General features: G+C 41.5%; 2 protein-coding genes across 4 annotated transcripts in view; one reads left to right on the forward strand and one right to left on the reverse strand.

The window, feature by feature from the left end:
* sh3gl3a (SH3-domain GRB2-like 3a) overlaps positions 1-8,114 on the forward strand; it is a 42,781-nt gene extending 34,667 nt beyond the window's left edge. Inside the window, exons 7-11 of one of the 3 annotated variants that reach the window (XM_041935525.1) lie at positions 91-194; positions 1,096-1,220; positions 1,339-1,371; positions 2,963-3,028; positions 3,579-8,114. In XM_041935525.1, coding sequence (XP_041791459.1) covers positions 91-194; positions 1,096-1,220; positions 1,339-1,371; positions 2,963-3,028; positions 3,579-3,781 — 531 coding nt within the window. In that variant the 3' untranslated portion in view covers positions 3,782-8,114. The remainder of the gene's footprint in view (positions 1-90; positions 195-1,095; positions 1,221-1,338; positions 1,372-2,962; positions 3,029-3,578) is intronic. The other 2 variants (XM_041935542.1, XM_041935533.1) reach the window with 2 other exon arrangements.
* Positions 8,115-10,474: 2,360 nt separating this feature from the next.
* On the reverse strand, positions 10,475-11,674 carry gjd6 (gap junction protein delta 6). Its single transcript, XM_041939239.1, has 2 exons — positions 11,176-11,674; positions 10,475-11,097 (listed from the first exon to the last, which is right to left on the reverse strand). Exons 1-2 carry the CDS (start codon positions 11,672-11,674, stop codon positions 10,475-10,477), a joined length of 1,122 nt encoding a protein of 373 aa, XP_041795173.1.
* Between the last annotated feature and the right edge of the window lie 4,115 nt (positions 11,675-15,789).

The raw sequence follows: 15,789 nt of genomic DNA on the forward strand, positions 1-15,789 counted from the left end.
ATGTGTTATTTTCCACAGTTATTCAAAGGAGTTACTGTCTGTGTGTGGGTGTGGTTGTGTTTACGCTTGCATTGGCGTTGTGGCCAATAGGTGGAGCAGGTGAGCCAGCTGTCAGCTCTGGTCGATGCAGCTGTAGAGTACCACCGGCAATCATGTGAAATCCTGGAGGCGCTGAGCAGAAAGCTGCAGAAGACGTAAGGAACATCACCCTTCACTCTTAGGTTCACTCTCTGAGAGAATCACAATCTCATTCTGGTTCTGCTGTTCACAAAGTCAGAATTTCAGTAGTGACATCAGGTCTCAGCATTTCACCTGCATGTTCTTTGTCATTTTGGGGGCATAATGGAGATGCACTAACATCCACACTGACAGTGTGCTGTGTTTTTTTTCTTCTACAGTGTGTGGGATTAGCCTGAGAGCAGCCACTACTAGTGCTTGGTATAATACTAAATTCAGTACCAATACCCAAAAGATACTTTTTCCCACAATATACTCCAGACTTGTCTTTACAAATGAGAATTTTTACCCAGAAGTCTTTTTTATTATCATTTTAAAAAAAAGCCAAACTTGTTAAATGCATCTGTAATCACATTTATTTTTTACAATTTCAACACACATTTCTCTGTCGGAGTTCATTTTTTCAACACTCTTTACACATTCACACAGTCAGCAGAAGTTAATGTGGACTAAACTGTGCACCACTTTTGACAAACCGGAATCTAGAGGTGCAGAGAGCTTAACATACTCAACATTTGTCTCAATCTTTTCTCTTCTTGTTGAATCTCTACAGAATCATATTGCAATGAAATGATCTTTAAACGTTATTGCTCTATAAATTTCTGTGTGTTGTTCAAAAACCAACAACATTGGTCAGTAAAGTTTGTTTCATGTAATATATAATAGTTTAACACATTTTATTCATCAGATTGATTATTTTACATGGGATTTTGTGTACATTTATCATATTTTGATAGTGTTTATATAGGACAATATTAATATCAACTGTACGACTATTACTACCTAGCCCTGCCTCAGCTGTGTCTTTGAGCTGGACAGGAAACATCCAACCTACCATCTGCTACCTTTTCATCCCAGGATATCCACAACCAGCAGCCGGCCCAAGAGGGAGTTCAAACCAAAGTCCATTAGGAGCAGCATGGAGACCCTGGACAACAATCAGCACAACGGCATGTCCTACAGCTCCTCGCTCAGATCCACCGGTACAGCTGCCGTGTACTTCTGTCTGGTTTTGCTTTCTTTTCTGTTATTGTCTCTGTCAGCCTCATCTTCACTGTTTGCTTTGAGTTCTAGCATACTTTTTTCTGCTATCCCTTACAGATATCCAGACCAACCACACAGTCAATGGAAAAAGTGGGTATTCCTTTATACAGTGTTTGGGTGCATTCATCCCTCTGAGCCTGGGTGAACTCATTGGCTGCTCCATTATGTGATCTCACCTCCACCTTGCATTGATGTCTCTCATATCTAGATCTAATGTGGCTGCATCATATGTGAACCTGATATCAGATGCACTAACTGTCTTCCTCTCCCCTTACTAAATGCAGATTACCATGTACACAGTCTCAGAATATTTCCATCTTTTCAAGCTGGCAGTAGACATTTCACTTGTTCCCCATCATCCTGTATCCTAACAAAGCCTTTTTGTTTGTCTGCTTGTTGCTTTGTGAGCTGTGTGTGTGCTTTTTAATGACACAGATTATTTTGTGAGCCTGAAACAAACCGTGCTGTAATCAGTGTATGGATCAAGATCTGAGAGCGTGCACTTTTGTGGGCACATGAACTGGTTTGTGTAGACTCAGTTCTATATCTTGTGTTAGTTTTCTACAATGAAAGACGCCCCATCACTCCACCATCACTCCAATCAAGAGACGGAATTCAACTTGTGTCCCGACTACGTCAACACTCTGTATTACTTTGATATTTAAAAAGACTCCAAGTGGTGTGTCTGATAAAGGATCTGTCCTGCTTGTCATTTTCAAGCCCCACACTCGAGCTGAACAACAGCTGAGTACAGACGAACAGCTAACGCCAGCAGCAAGTAAACAGCGTTTGGAGTCCCTCAGTTCCACCTTTAATCACATCACATGAATGATGATGAGCTCAGAACTGAGCACCAGTGTGTTTGGTCAGTCTGTGAAGCTTAAATGAGCAAATGTAATGTTAGCTCAGCAGTCAAAGTGAGCTCAGAGCCATCAACAGGATCCATTCAGATGATGTCTCATATCTTCAGCTTTAATTGACAGATGTGACTTATCTGCAGTTTGTCATTATCGCCAAAAGTCCAAAGCTATGTAGTAGTTATCAAAAAAATGCTACTTTTAAGTGTAATGATGATTATTTTTCACTATATAATAATAATAATAATTAAGAAATGTAAAGTTTATTAAGTATATCACCAAACATAATCTAATTGGTCTATTATTTCTAGATATAAATGAACTTTAAACATGTTCGATGTTCAGTTCATCCGATTCTAAACCTGTATGATTTTATCATTTTCATAAAATGATGTTAGCTACTGTTGACAGCTGGAATGAACAGGTTTGTTCATTAGCAAATATCAGAGTCATCTGTGGCACTGGGGGCATCATGCTGGAAAAAAAAAAGCCTGATAACGTCTTGTCAAGCTGGAGACTAGAAATGCATAACAAATGAGATTTGTTCCAAACTGAGGGCATGTTGTAATTTGCCACTTTAAGATCATGGTTCTGTTTTCACTCCAAGCTTTTCTGCTCTTTCAAGTCTGTCCCTGACTTACAGATTAGTAAGGCTTATATTTGTTCTGTGTTCCCTCAATCGCCCTCTACTGGTAAAAGTCAGACACTACTCGTGAACTGTGTGTACATCTGGGATGATTTCTTCCTCATATACTGAGTGTGTGCATTGTTTTGTGTTGTCTTGTGCTCAGCACCATCTCCATTTGTCTCTCCATCTCACCCAGCTGATCATGTAACCTCTGTTCCACTGTCATGGCCTGAGAGCCCCACTACCAATGGCAATGTTCACCGTGAGTAACACACACTGACTGTGCTTTAACATCCGCGTAAATGTGCTCTGAAAAGATTCATCAACAAAAAATGAACCAACAGCAGTTCTGATGATCCATAAATCCTGTATTAGCAAGCAAACACAGCAGCTTTCATCTCAAACATGAGGGTCTGTGGGTTGTTTGGACTGTCACTCAGATCAGAGTGTGAAACTTGTTCATGGTCTTGGAAACTTTAGTCTGACTCATCGTTTTCTAGAACTTTCAACTGCATCTCAGGGCTTCATCTGTGGATGGTGTTCACGACAAATGAACAAACCCCATCCACTCAACCTCCAATCGGTGGAGTCAAAGAAATTAAAGACATGATGTTCAACTCTTTTTGGACATTTTATTGATCGAACGATTAGTTGAAAAAATTATTTCATACTAAAGGTAATCGTTAGTAGTTTTGGCTTTTGGTTTATATATACTAAAGCAGCATACAAGGTCGGAAAGAAGCCCGTTCACATTAATAATGTGCAGGAGTGAAATATGACTGAATAACTTTAAATCTGTCATTCTGGTGCAGAGTCAGAGGTGTTGGACCAGCCGTGCTGTCGCTCCCTCTACGACTTTGAGCCAGAGAATGAGGGCGAGCTGGGCTTCAAGGAAGGTGACATCATCATCCTCACCAACCAGATAGACGAGAACTGGTATGAGGGCATGATCAACGGTGAGTCCGGCTTTTTCCCCATCAACTACGTGGAGGTCATCGTCCCCCTGCCTCAGTGAAGTCCTCTGCAGGCTCCCTCCTGCCTCACCACACTCGGCCTCTGTCCTCAGCTCGACTCGGACCTGAAAATGCACGAGCCAGCTCAGCCAGAAGCTGAAAAAAACACAAGAGAAGACAAGTAGTTTTGTCCCAAGCCAACTTCTGATCAAATGTCACTGATTACATTTTTTTGCTGTCGATATTTATGGACCTGAAGCCAACTGAAGCCCAAGCCATTAAGTGGGACATTCTTCCTGGTTGGCCAGACCACCTGTTTCTGCTGATCAAAGTTTATCTCCTTGAGCTGTCTGCCTGTGTTTGGCCCCTCACCACAAAGTGAGGCTCCTCAACTCTGGACATCATGACTGTATTGTAAGTCACTACAGACAAAGTGAATGCCTTTATTTCCATTACAGTCCCAATAGGAATATTAAATACATTTCAGGATATATTCAGTCCCGTGACAGTGTCATATAGTAACCCAAAAAAATTATAGAGGCTTTTCAATTTGTATCACAAATCCCCTCATGGTGATAGCTTTAATTGTCATGACCTCTTGCATCATGCTGACCACATACAAGCCATCATAATCAAAGAGTTTAGTCAGGTGAATCAAGGGTTAAATGATCAGCTTTGGCTCATCCAAATGAAGAATGGAATTTTATTTTGTGGTGCTCACAGGATTGAACAAAGACAATTAAAAAGAAATTAAAAATTTGAGCAGCGGCCAAGAAAACATGATTTGTTTAAACTTTGGTGAACTTACCCTTTTTAAAATGGAGATGAAGTCTTGGTGAGTTGATAACCAGCCTGCATGCTTCAGCAAAGCCCCACGTTTTATTAGGCACTGCTGCAGTAGAAGAGCTGCAGTGTGGCCGCTGCTGTCCTGTATGCCACTGATGTGTTTCCTATTTCAAAAGCATTTCATGTTCTGTGTTATTATCCAAACACAAGCCTCGCTTTTTAAGTGCTAATAATGATTTGTGAGGCATCCAAGTGGAGTCCTGCCAAAGTACAAAGATAATTTCAGTTTATTACAACTTCTTTCTTGTTTTGGTCAGCATTTCTATCAGTAATAATTACAATGTTCTTGTCAAGTTAATTACTGAGATTGGGAACGTGGTATCATTGCTGAAAAGGAGCTGCAGGGGTCAAGAAACACCCGCAGTCAGTTGGGTACTTCTGTGTTATGATCATCATCAGTTATCATCTGCAGCTCCCCTCAGCTCAGTAAGGCGTGAAAGTTTCATTTTTTTTGATTTTCCAGCCTTCTAATGTACTGTTCTGGTTCAGTCTCAATCGGCTTGTTTTCAGCAGCAGCAGCAGGCCTGCACACGACCTGCTTAGCCCCAAACAGCAGACAGACGACATCAGAAGAAACACAGTTAGTTCTAATATGTCATAATATGTGTTATGTTCAGCTGGTTGTGGAAGTCTGCCCCCAAGTGGCCAAATTCAAAGTGATTCATGCTGCTTAAAACAAACCTCCAGGTTAGCCAAACAAGAAAGAGAAGAGAAAGGAAAGGAAAGGAAAAGAAAATGAAGGCACAAGGTCAAATTATTATCCAGACTGGCTGTTGTTACCATCTATCACCACTTCCTGATTTAACTTTGACCTACCTTACTCGCCATAGTTGTGCACACACTATTTTCCTGTGTGAGGATTATTGGCAGCGTTTCAGGTGGCGTCACTTCCAGTTTTACCTCTAAAACTTCTTGTTTAGATGATCTGGATAAAGAGTCTGTGCACTTGTCTGACTGCTCGTGTTTCCTTCCCAGATTTTCCCAGATTTCAGGAATTTCTTTGGTGAGTACAATGACTGATAGAAACGATGGCCAAAATGACAAAAAAAAAATAACGTTCAAGTTATTATAAAGCAGAATTATCCTTTAAGCTTTAGCTGGATGGCACTCTTTATTTTCGACATGTTGTTATTTTGTGAGCATTTCGAGCCACGGCTCTTGAACAGTGATGAACTCACCGGTTAAAGTCAGCATCACATTCCACTGGGATCATGGGACACAGTACGCGATGTACAGGATGTTATCACTGTTGGACTGGGCCTGTGTTCAGGCTGGCCTGTCTCGTGTTGTAACTCTGTACCCTTCTGCCCCCCCCAAACTGCCTGCCTGCTAGCCTGCTGTGCTCTTAGGACTGCGAGGACCTTAACTGAACTTCATCTCTCTGAATGTCCCTCTCTCTGTCTGTCTGGAGATGAATGCCTTGTCACACTGAAATCATATGAAAGTGCTTTTTGAACTGTCGTCTGTCTTGCACTGAAGCTTTAGAATCTACCTACCACTTACAGCCTGCCTATGGACATGCACCTTTTTGTTGGTTTAAGATTTGTTTTTTTTTCTTTCAGCGTTGCACTTTTATATTATTCACAAAGGGGTTACAATCACTACCATATCTGATATATATGTGAATTCAAAATGGTAAATACTTAGTTTTATGTGACCACAGAGGTGGATGTACTGTGCTGCATTAAATCCCCTATTCCAATTCTTGTAATGTAGATTGTAAAAATGGTTGTACCGCATCTTAAATCGGATGTATACAGAGTCTGTGGAAGTAGACAGTCCTGTTACCTTGTGAAATTCATTCCAGCTCTCTTATTAGCTCGTGATAAGCCATAGGATAAGTTAAGGCCTGGTGTTACTGTGTGGCTGTGCTGATAAATCTGTTCATTTAGGAAGTTCCATCATAGCTTGAGCTGGTAAAGCCCCTCAGTAGACTAGTAGTAGTAGTTACATGCCACCAAACTTACCATAAATCCTCAGAGAGGCCAAGGTCTTTATTTACCTAAACTGCAGAGAAAACCAGGCCTTTACTTGAATCTTTATATTGAATGTCTCGTTTGATTCATTTTATCATGTTCTAGTAAGTTTTCTGACCTGCTTCTGTTTTACTGTGCTGTTGATGCAAACGAAAGCTCGCTGCTGTCTGGATAGATTCATGATATTCTACATCCACTGCGCTAATTCAGTCTGTACAACATATCCATGTCATACTCACCACTCAGATAAATGTATAAACAGAAATATCATTGAATATCATTATCTCATTAATTTATTCCTATTCCTTCATGTTAAATGTTCTTTTGAAAGGTTTTACATTAAAAGCTTTCCTGTTGCTCAAAGGGCATAGAGTTGCAAAATTGGGTCAGCTAGTCCAATTAATTTTCTCCACAAACAATGTGAGTTTGCAGACATTTCAAGTACTTCCATGGCTTGGATGGGCATTATATTTATTTAAAATCCCATGGTGCATATCAGCAGGAACCCTCTAATCATAGTTTAAAGGTCTGTTACGTGCGCTGCTGATGGACACGAAGCGAAAGATTCCTTTGGGAGAGTGCATTTCATTTGAGAAAACTGATTTTACAGTCTGAAGCTTAAATCATTTTGCCTTTGGATTCAACTGCAATCAGAATCCAGATTTAAAGTCATTTTTATAATATCTGCAGTCCCTGGTAGGCTTTTAGTTTGCATTTCATTGACTGTAAGTTATCAGCAAAACAATTAGTTCAGTTAACGATTGACTGTTTAATTAACAAAACAATTGGTCTTTTGAACAGAGTGAAACTCTGATGTTGTACTGATGGAATTAGTGGTGTGGAAATGTACATTGTGCTGAATTTACCAAATGAGCCATCAGAGTACAGCTTATTCCACCCAAATTCAGTGTTTAGCCACTGACCAGCCTTTATTTGACCACTATTTCAATGCCAGCTTTTATTCAAGATTTCTCAGTACTCAAAATGAGTACAACTGAGGAAACGTGATAATTTATCATATGTGGACCAACTGTACTCTATATACAGTAGAGAGAAAGTAAAGATGTATTGGATACTAGCTTGTAATTGCTTAGACGTTCATGTTGCATGATGATCTTTTTTTTTCTAAAGACTGTGGTTTTGGGTTTTGGATTCCGGAGAAGAGTCACAGTATATTACAGAAAGGGTTAAACCAGGAAACAGAACAGAAGGACAGAAAGAAGAAACAGAGTGTACTCAGCTATACTCACTATTTCCAAAGCTGTTTACAGATTTAAGACTGAATGTAAGATTAACCTTTTTTAAACGAGTTTTTTATTTTTTTTTTGCAGTTAGCCCCACAGTATGAATTACTGACTCTGAGACACTAAAACAAGATCTCCCTCTCTCTGTACCTCTGTTTGCCTTTGCACTCCACACGATTCTCTTGTCAGTATTCATTTTAAAGAAATCTGACTGTGCAGTTCTGTTTTTTTTTCTTTCAGTACCATAATTTATGCAAAAGGTGTTTTATAGATGTTCTAAATGAATATATGAATAAATATATTGAGTAAATAAATGACAAGCAACTATTGATCATGTGTGCTCTGTGTGCATCTTCATCTCTGAATTAAACTGTACGGTCATAATGATGTGTATGGTTGTGTCATGCGGCTGTTCTTCATGTTGTAGGCCACTTGTTGTTTCAGTGAAGAGAAATTTTAATGTTAGAGCACACAATGACATCTTAAACCACAGTGTACATCCAGCTTTGTGTCAGCAGAAAGGGATTGTCCTTTCATGCTTTAACATGACAGCGCTCCTGTGTACAAAGCCATCTCCATAGCAACTGGTTTCCCAGTTTGATGTGAAAGAACTTGACTGGATTGTCCTGCCTCAACCCCACCCAAAACCTCTGAGATTAACTGTGAGCCTGACCTCATCACCCAGCATCATGGCCCTCACTAATGCCAGGTTATAACACCTGGTGGAAAGGCTCAAACCAACATACCACATACTTTTGGCCATACAAACAAATGGCCAAACAAAGAAAATATCAGTCTATACACAGAACTATATTTATTGTGCTTTTGTCTAATCGTTGCCATTTTCTTACTGTGTAATTTAATACTTTATAATTTTACCTCTTTATGCTCCTGACAGTCAAATTAAATTATCTAAAAATTATTCCATTGCTCACAACTCACGCAACCTGTGATGAGATGTATCAGGTAGATACTGTTTTCTATCGGAAGATCACACACAAATAAAAACTGGGAACCACTGCCTTAAAGGATGAACCCTCTCATCAGTGATCAGCCTCAAAAGAGAAATATTTATACACTCTGTCCTACCCGGTCATCTGTTGTCCTGTGTATTGTGAACACGGCACATTCACATGGATTTTGATTCCATTGTAAAGTCCAAAAGTTACATAGTCTGCTAAAGTATATATAAAGCAATGGACATCTGTCTCTGTGAAGTCACCAACAGTTTTCTGCCGTCATTGTGAAGCTCAGTGACAGTGGCTCCACCATCTTGGCAGTACCTGACTACACCAAACTCACCACTAGTCCAAAAATGGGCATAGACATGGAGCGTCGGTGGAGCTTAGGTGGGCCAAATGAAGCCTGGTTACTGAAACCTAGTGGCTAGCTGTAACTCAAAGGAGCCATGCCCATAATTATACATAACTTCAAGCCTTAATATAATTTAAACGAGCGAGTTGTTACAGTTGTCATGAACGGGTAAATCAGCAATAGAGTCCAAAACCATTTTTGTACCAGGTTGTAAATATGTTTATTTCTGCCGTGAAGGTAATTTAAATATGGGGGTCTATGGGGACTGACTTGCTTTTGGAAACAGCCTCAAGTGGCCATTTAAGGAACTGCAGTTTCTGGCTCTTCCTAAACATTGTACTAAATCAGACAGCATCAGAATAAAAAACAGCATTTATTGCCAAGAGCACTTTGGTGTCTCCATTCAGTTGGGATATTTTAAGTCCATTCAGCTAAGATTTGTCCCAGAAGTGCTGTAGGTGAAGGGTTTGTTGTTAAAGGATATGGGGGACATTTGTTGACAGAATTATTCAATCAGAGGTGTAGATATAAGGATATGACATTTAACAAACATCTTCTGTCTATAAATACATAATGCTGATTAAGATTTATTCTGGACACTGGACAATCCAGTCCACCCTCACTTTTCTAAATGTTGTAGATGAAATATTAGAAACCGGTGTTAGTGTAATGCCATACAGCTAACAGCAACCTGTAGTCCCCACAATGACCATAAAAATACTTTGAGCAGAAAGTGAACATTATAACCTTCATGAAGGGAGGATTTACTGCAGGGCAATTGAATTAGACAACATTGGTTTATTTAGGTGGACCTCAGTCATCCGGCAAGTAAGTGTATTTTCTCTTTCATCTCTTGTTGTGCCTTTTAATTTTATGTGTCTAGGTTTTTTTTTTTAGTTTTTTTTTTTTTTTAGATATCTGTCAGTATCTGCCAGTAAATTGGAGGTGAAATGTAATTTGTGGTGCACATTAAAAGGTTATTTTTCAAAATTCACTCGTAGCATATATTTCCCTGAAACAATGTCCTGATAGTGTGTGAATAGCTTTCATTGGAGGAACTTTTTTGCTGAAAAAACAGCTCCTATAAAACTGTTGAAAGCATGGTCTGTGGGTTATCCTGATCAGTAGGGCCTATTTTTTGAAGGACATGTTACTCTTGAATTATTGTTTTTCTATGTCATCACAAATAAAATACCATTCACTGCTATTGCATTTTAATGGAGGGGGAAATCTCAGACAAACACTATCTGCATGGATATATTCAAGTAGAGGTAAGCAAGATGAAATATTGGGCGAATCACTCATTTGAACTTTTGTTTTGCTGAGGATCCTGAATTCCAGAGTGAAAGGCAGCAGCAGTCCCCATGGTAGCATACTATATCCAGACCTCAGCACTCCTCTGCTTGGACCCCCTGACCTCCCTCTTACTCTTCAGAGGCTGCCTCTCTCCTTTATGGGAGTCCTGTCTCTTTGGTTGCTCTGTTTCTGTGACATCCTTAGGCTCCCTCATCCTGCCACAGTTCACAGCACAGGTCCAGTCAGGCTGGTGACCCACCACCAGGTCCAAAGTGGGCAGGGAGGTGGTGCTGGTCACGTCCCTGAAGCCTAAAGAGGATTCGAGAGAAGGGCTGTCTGGAGGGAAAGTTTCATATCCCCTCCTCACACCTCGACAACCTCCCCAGGATGCACTCTCCCTCAACCTCACTGCCTGCCGGATCTTCTTCCAGCCCAAGTGGTTGAGCTCCAGCAGATTGAGCAGGATACAGAAGAGACCCACACAAAACATGAAGAGCAGGAAGATGGTCTTCTCCGTGGGCCTGGAGACGTAACAATCCACCGGCTGGCTGCAGGGTGCCGAGGTACAAAGGAAATGAACTGGCACCTGGAAGCCAAACAGCTTCCACTGGGCCAGGACAAAGCCCACCTCCAGAACAGCCCGTAAACACACATGAAAGACATAACATTTAGACAGAACACCTCCCGAAACCACATGACCCTCTGCACTCCCCTCCCTGAAGGTACAAACTCGGGCATGGGTCAAAGACACCATGTTGTTTGGGTCTCCCCTCTGGAGACTCTGGACAGTGATGCCTTCCAGCACATCTGCCAGGCTGTGACCTAGATGCTTATGGGAGTGGATGGAGCAGCTGTCCGAGTTGCAGCTCCGATCATAAATCTCCTGTCCGCCACCTCGTCCAATGTCTGGTCTTTCCGGCCCTGGGATATCCCCTAATCCTTGGCCCTGCCTCTGGGTGGTGTTGTGGGGCAGCTTGGACAGGTTGTGCCATGTGTAGATGATGAAGCAGAGGGATGGTGTGGAGACACTGATGATGTGGAAAACCCAGAAGCGAGGTTGCGAAATAGGTGCGAATGCGTCGTAGCAGACGGTGGAGCATCCCGGCTGCATCGTGTTGCACACAAACATCTCCTGCTCATCGGTGTATACGTCCTCAGTTGCCACCGCGACAATGAGCAGCCGGAAGATAACCATGACGGTGAGCCACAGGCGCCCAATCATGGTGGAGTGTTGGTGGACAGCATCCAGGAGACGTTTTAGCAAAGTCCACTCCGTCATGGTGGCCTGTGGCCGCCGGCTGTCTCGAGGAGGGGCGAGCTGCCTGGTGTAGAGCAGTCTGCTCTGGACTGATCCACCTCTCCGCCTCCTGAACTCCTACCCTGTTGGACTTGCTGACATCTTAAACCACCCTGCAGTTTTTTTCCTCAATTCTAGAAACTCTTACTTCACATTTATTAGTCAGAAGACACTTGTCAAATCAGAGCACCTACCCTCCCTAGCTGAACCCTGCATTGGACTTCCTCTCTGCCTGAGTGCTCACTAGTTCTGCCTGGCCGCCTTGGGAGCAGTGGAGCCACTGCAAGAGAGAGCCACCCATCTTTCATAGATAAGCATGTCCACTTGACATGAGTCACTTGGCGCACTCACTTCTCTCTTGTCTTTAGGATCCATTTTAAAACTGAGAGACATCACCCTTCCTCTACTGGAGGAGCAGCTGATAGTGTTGACTGATAGTACAGACTGAGCATTCTCCACAGATTAGTCCTGTGAAGGCTAATGGACTCTTGCTTTAATGAGAGAGCTCAGACCAGTACAGAAGAACATACTCACTTTTAGATTCTGGATGCACACTTGACTCAGCTAAATACAAAAAGAAATCAAGAAGTTTGTCTCAGGATACATGGCTGAGGAAAATAATAACAAAATAACACTTGGATTGGTGAAAATAAGTCTTTCCAGAGTTTGGTGGGGTAAGGGTTTTCTGTTCCAGGACTTGTTTTGACTGCCCCTCTCCAGCCACTTGCCGATCCTCTTATCTGTGTTTTAAAAAAAGACCCTTGAAAGGTCTGCTAGCATCAAATCATTGTTTCCCTGAGATAAAACACTCAGTGACCCCCTTCCTTACTTCAAACGGTCATGGCAAGCCCCGTCTGAGTCTCAGAGCTCTGCCCACTTTCTATTTATGACATGAACAGAAACACTTGGTATTGTATTGTAGAAATGTATGTAATTTAACTCACATGGGATACTTAATATTGTAAAGGCTGCAGAATTCTTTGAATAAAATACTTGCTGGATTGTCTAACAGTGTGTGAAACCCACTTTCTGATGGTGGAATCATCAGAAACAGACAATCTAACGGTCGTAGACAGTGATTGGCCAGGTGTTTGCAGGGGTGTATACAGGTGTGGTTTTGAACTCCTCTTTTCACATGACTTCTTCCATTGCTTTTCTTGTATACAAATGAGCACAACACCGAGGGAAGACTGTTTGAATGTGCTGTTATCCTCATTTGTATGATTTATTGTGGCAAGACTACAAAGACACACAAAAGGAAATTTGTTTTAATATTGGTAATTAGTAAACAGTTGCTTTGTTCATTATATGTATTTTATTCATACGAGACCAAAATCAGTTCTTAAAACTTGCATGCATTTGCTGTTCAATATAAATATGCAATAAATAAAATAAACCAGTTGACAGACAAAACCTGTGATTGTGTAGTTGTTTCCTTTAGCATTGAGCTTTCTTTAAAATATTCCAAAAACATCCACTTGTTTTAATTTTTTAATCAGTTCACATTCAGCCAAATTCCTATGGCATAAGATTTTCCAGCTCCAGCTGCCTGTGTCTGTCTGTTTTGGTCAGGTTGCTGCTAACAGGATTTTCCTGATGAAATGATGCATGGCATTCACAAACAAACTAATCAGTTGGGCATGTTTTTACCAACTTATGAATATGAATAAAGCCAACAGTCAATGCCTCTCCTTGTGAAAAAAAAGAAAGGGAGGGATGGCCACTGACTGATCTTAGAGTGGACCATTGCTTCTCTTTGACTGCAGATCAGTATTATTCACAGAACTGTTGACACTTTGGTGTAAATACCAACTGCTATTCATTCATCCCAAAGACAGTACCACGTGTGCATCAGTGGCTTGGGCTTCAGATAATGCATAAATACAATCTTAGGGTTGCAATACCATCTGGTCACACATCCTACATGTCTTGCTCTTTCACTCTATATTTCAATCACATGTTCCTACCACTCATACCCAAATGTACACCTCAGAATTCTTGGGAAGAGATTTGGGATGCAGTGGGATGCAGCCAGAGGTGTGATAATGGGTTTTTCACCTTTCAGTTTGGACATTGAGAACAGCCACAAACACTTTTGAATTTTGAAATGGTAAGTCAACACATTGTACAAACTGCCTCATACTGAACTCTTTCTTGTTTTTGCTCCTGTTGACAATGATACTGGTATCTGTTAGGAGTGGATGTTACAGTGTCTTTGTCATGATCTTGATGGTGTATAAAGCACATGTGTGAGTTAATGTTCACCCTCCGACAGTGCTTTTGTCTACTATCGATCCAGACCAAGGCACAAACTGGATTAACATCTTTTAATGGCTGTTATGGGACCTGATGAAGCGAAGGATCAATAGAATAGAGAGTGGCCCCTCGCTCCTGCCCTGAGCAGGATTAGAACGGGCCCTAGTCTCATTTAACACAATACAAATGGAGAAGGGGGGTTGAAGGTTCAGACGATTGCAAATAGACCTTGACCAAAGCCCAGACACAACATCAGCCGACCAAGACGAGAGGCAGCCAGAGGCAGTGACCATCAGCCCTGCACCCGCCAGACAGGACAGGAGTTGGCTTTTCTCCCGAGAGGCGAGACGGGGCCCTGTGTACATATGTTTTTACCCAGCATGTCTGGGGCTCTGCATGCTGCTGTCCCGCTGCTGTCAAAGGACTTATCCACCATCTCAGTCTGCTGAGGAAGGAATTCCCAGTGATGTGCATTCCCTCTGGGATTTCCCAGGAGCAGCCTGGGAGTGAATAGCAGACAGGATGAGAGGGAACAGAGAGAGAAAGAGAGGGACTGCAGCTCTGCCAGTCTGATAATGCCCTTCTCTTTCTCCCCTGTGATTTTCCTCTGTGCTTACATGTAGAGGGAGAGAACATGAATATGAATGAAGGGGTTTCCTTGAGAACACAGGCCTGGCTCTGAATCTGCTTCATGCAGGCATACAAGACGCAAGGTTCATTTATTCTTCATTCCACAACACACACAAAACAAAATGATATAGATGAATGAATCAGTGATAAGTCAGATAAACCATACCAACCAAAGATAAACCAGTATTTCTAGAGGAGTGCAGAGGATGAGTTGAGGAGTCTGACAGCCAGAGGAAAGAAGCTGCTGTAGTCTGGTGGTACAGCAGATACTTCTCCATCGCTTGCCAGACAGCAGCATGGTGAACAGACTGTGGCTGGGTTGGGTGTTTTCTCTTAACATCCAACAGACACCTCACCTCTGCGATATCACTGAGGCTCAGTAGATGGGTACAAATGATATTCTGACTGGTTTAATCACCCTCTGCAGAGCCCTCCTGTCCTGAGCCATGCATTAACTACGCCAGTTCATAATGTTTTCAGTCAGGATGCTGTCTGAAGTTCTTGTTGACAAGAACATTATACAGGAATTTGCCTTTTTAAGTTTCCTGAAGATATACAGTAGTTTCTGAGCTTTTACTCTATTAAAAATATATTTGCAACACTTAATTCTCCAATCTAAAATAATTATTGCTTTTGTGTTGACAGATACCACCATTTTTATTTTAAAGTTGCGGTTTGTTGTTGTCTAATTAACTAATATTTTTAACGTAAAATGAGATTATGCAAAATGATTCTGCATTTCAGATTTCGTTTCGTCAGGGTGAAGAAGCCCCTGATAGATGTAGAACTCCTTACTGCAAACTAGTGTAGAATTCAGAATCACATGAGAGGTGAAACACTGGCTGTCCCCTTGTTCTGTGCTGTCCTCAGGATTTTGGGATGCAGGGAGATTGAGACCAAAACAAAATGATTGTTTGAGAAGCAGTGCTCTGTTGGAGGTCCCTAGACTGTTTTCATCATATACAAAACACAGACCAAGACTTCAATAAAGGTCCCGACAATGTGTCACTACCAGGCAGTGAAGCATGATTCACAGCACTGCTCGCTCTCTGAACCTCAGTCCTGGTCTCAAACAGCACACAGAGTTTGAAACAACAAACTGTGTGTGTAAAATGTTTTATTAACACATAACAACCATGTCCTGTTACTACCATGATTCACAATTCTGTCTTAAACAAAGACTGTTCTGTTCACTTCAAGCAATGGAAGGA

Source organism: Chelmon rostratus, chromosome 1 (assembly GCF_017976325.1).
Source record: "Chelmon rostratus isolate fCheRos1 chromosome 1, fCheRos1.pri, whole genome shotgun sequence".
NCBI lineage: Eukaryota > Metazoa > Chordata > Actinopteri > Chaetodontiformes > Chaetodontidae > Chelmon > Chelmon rostratus.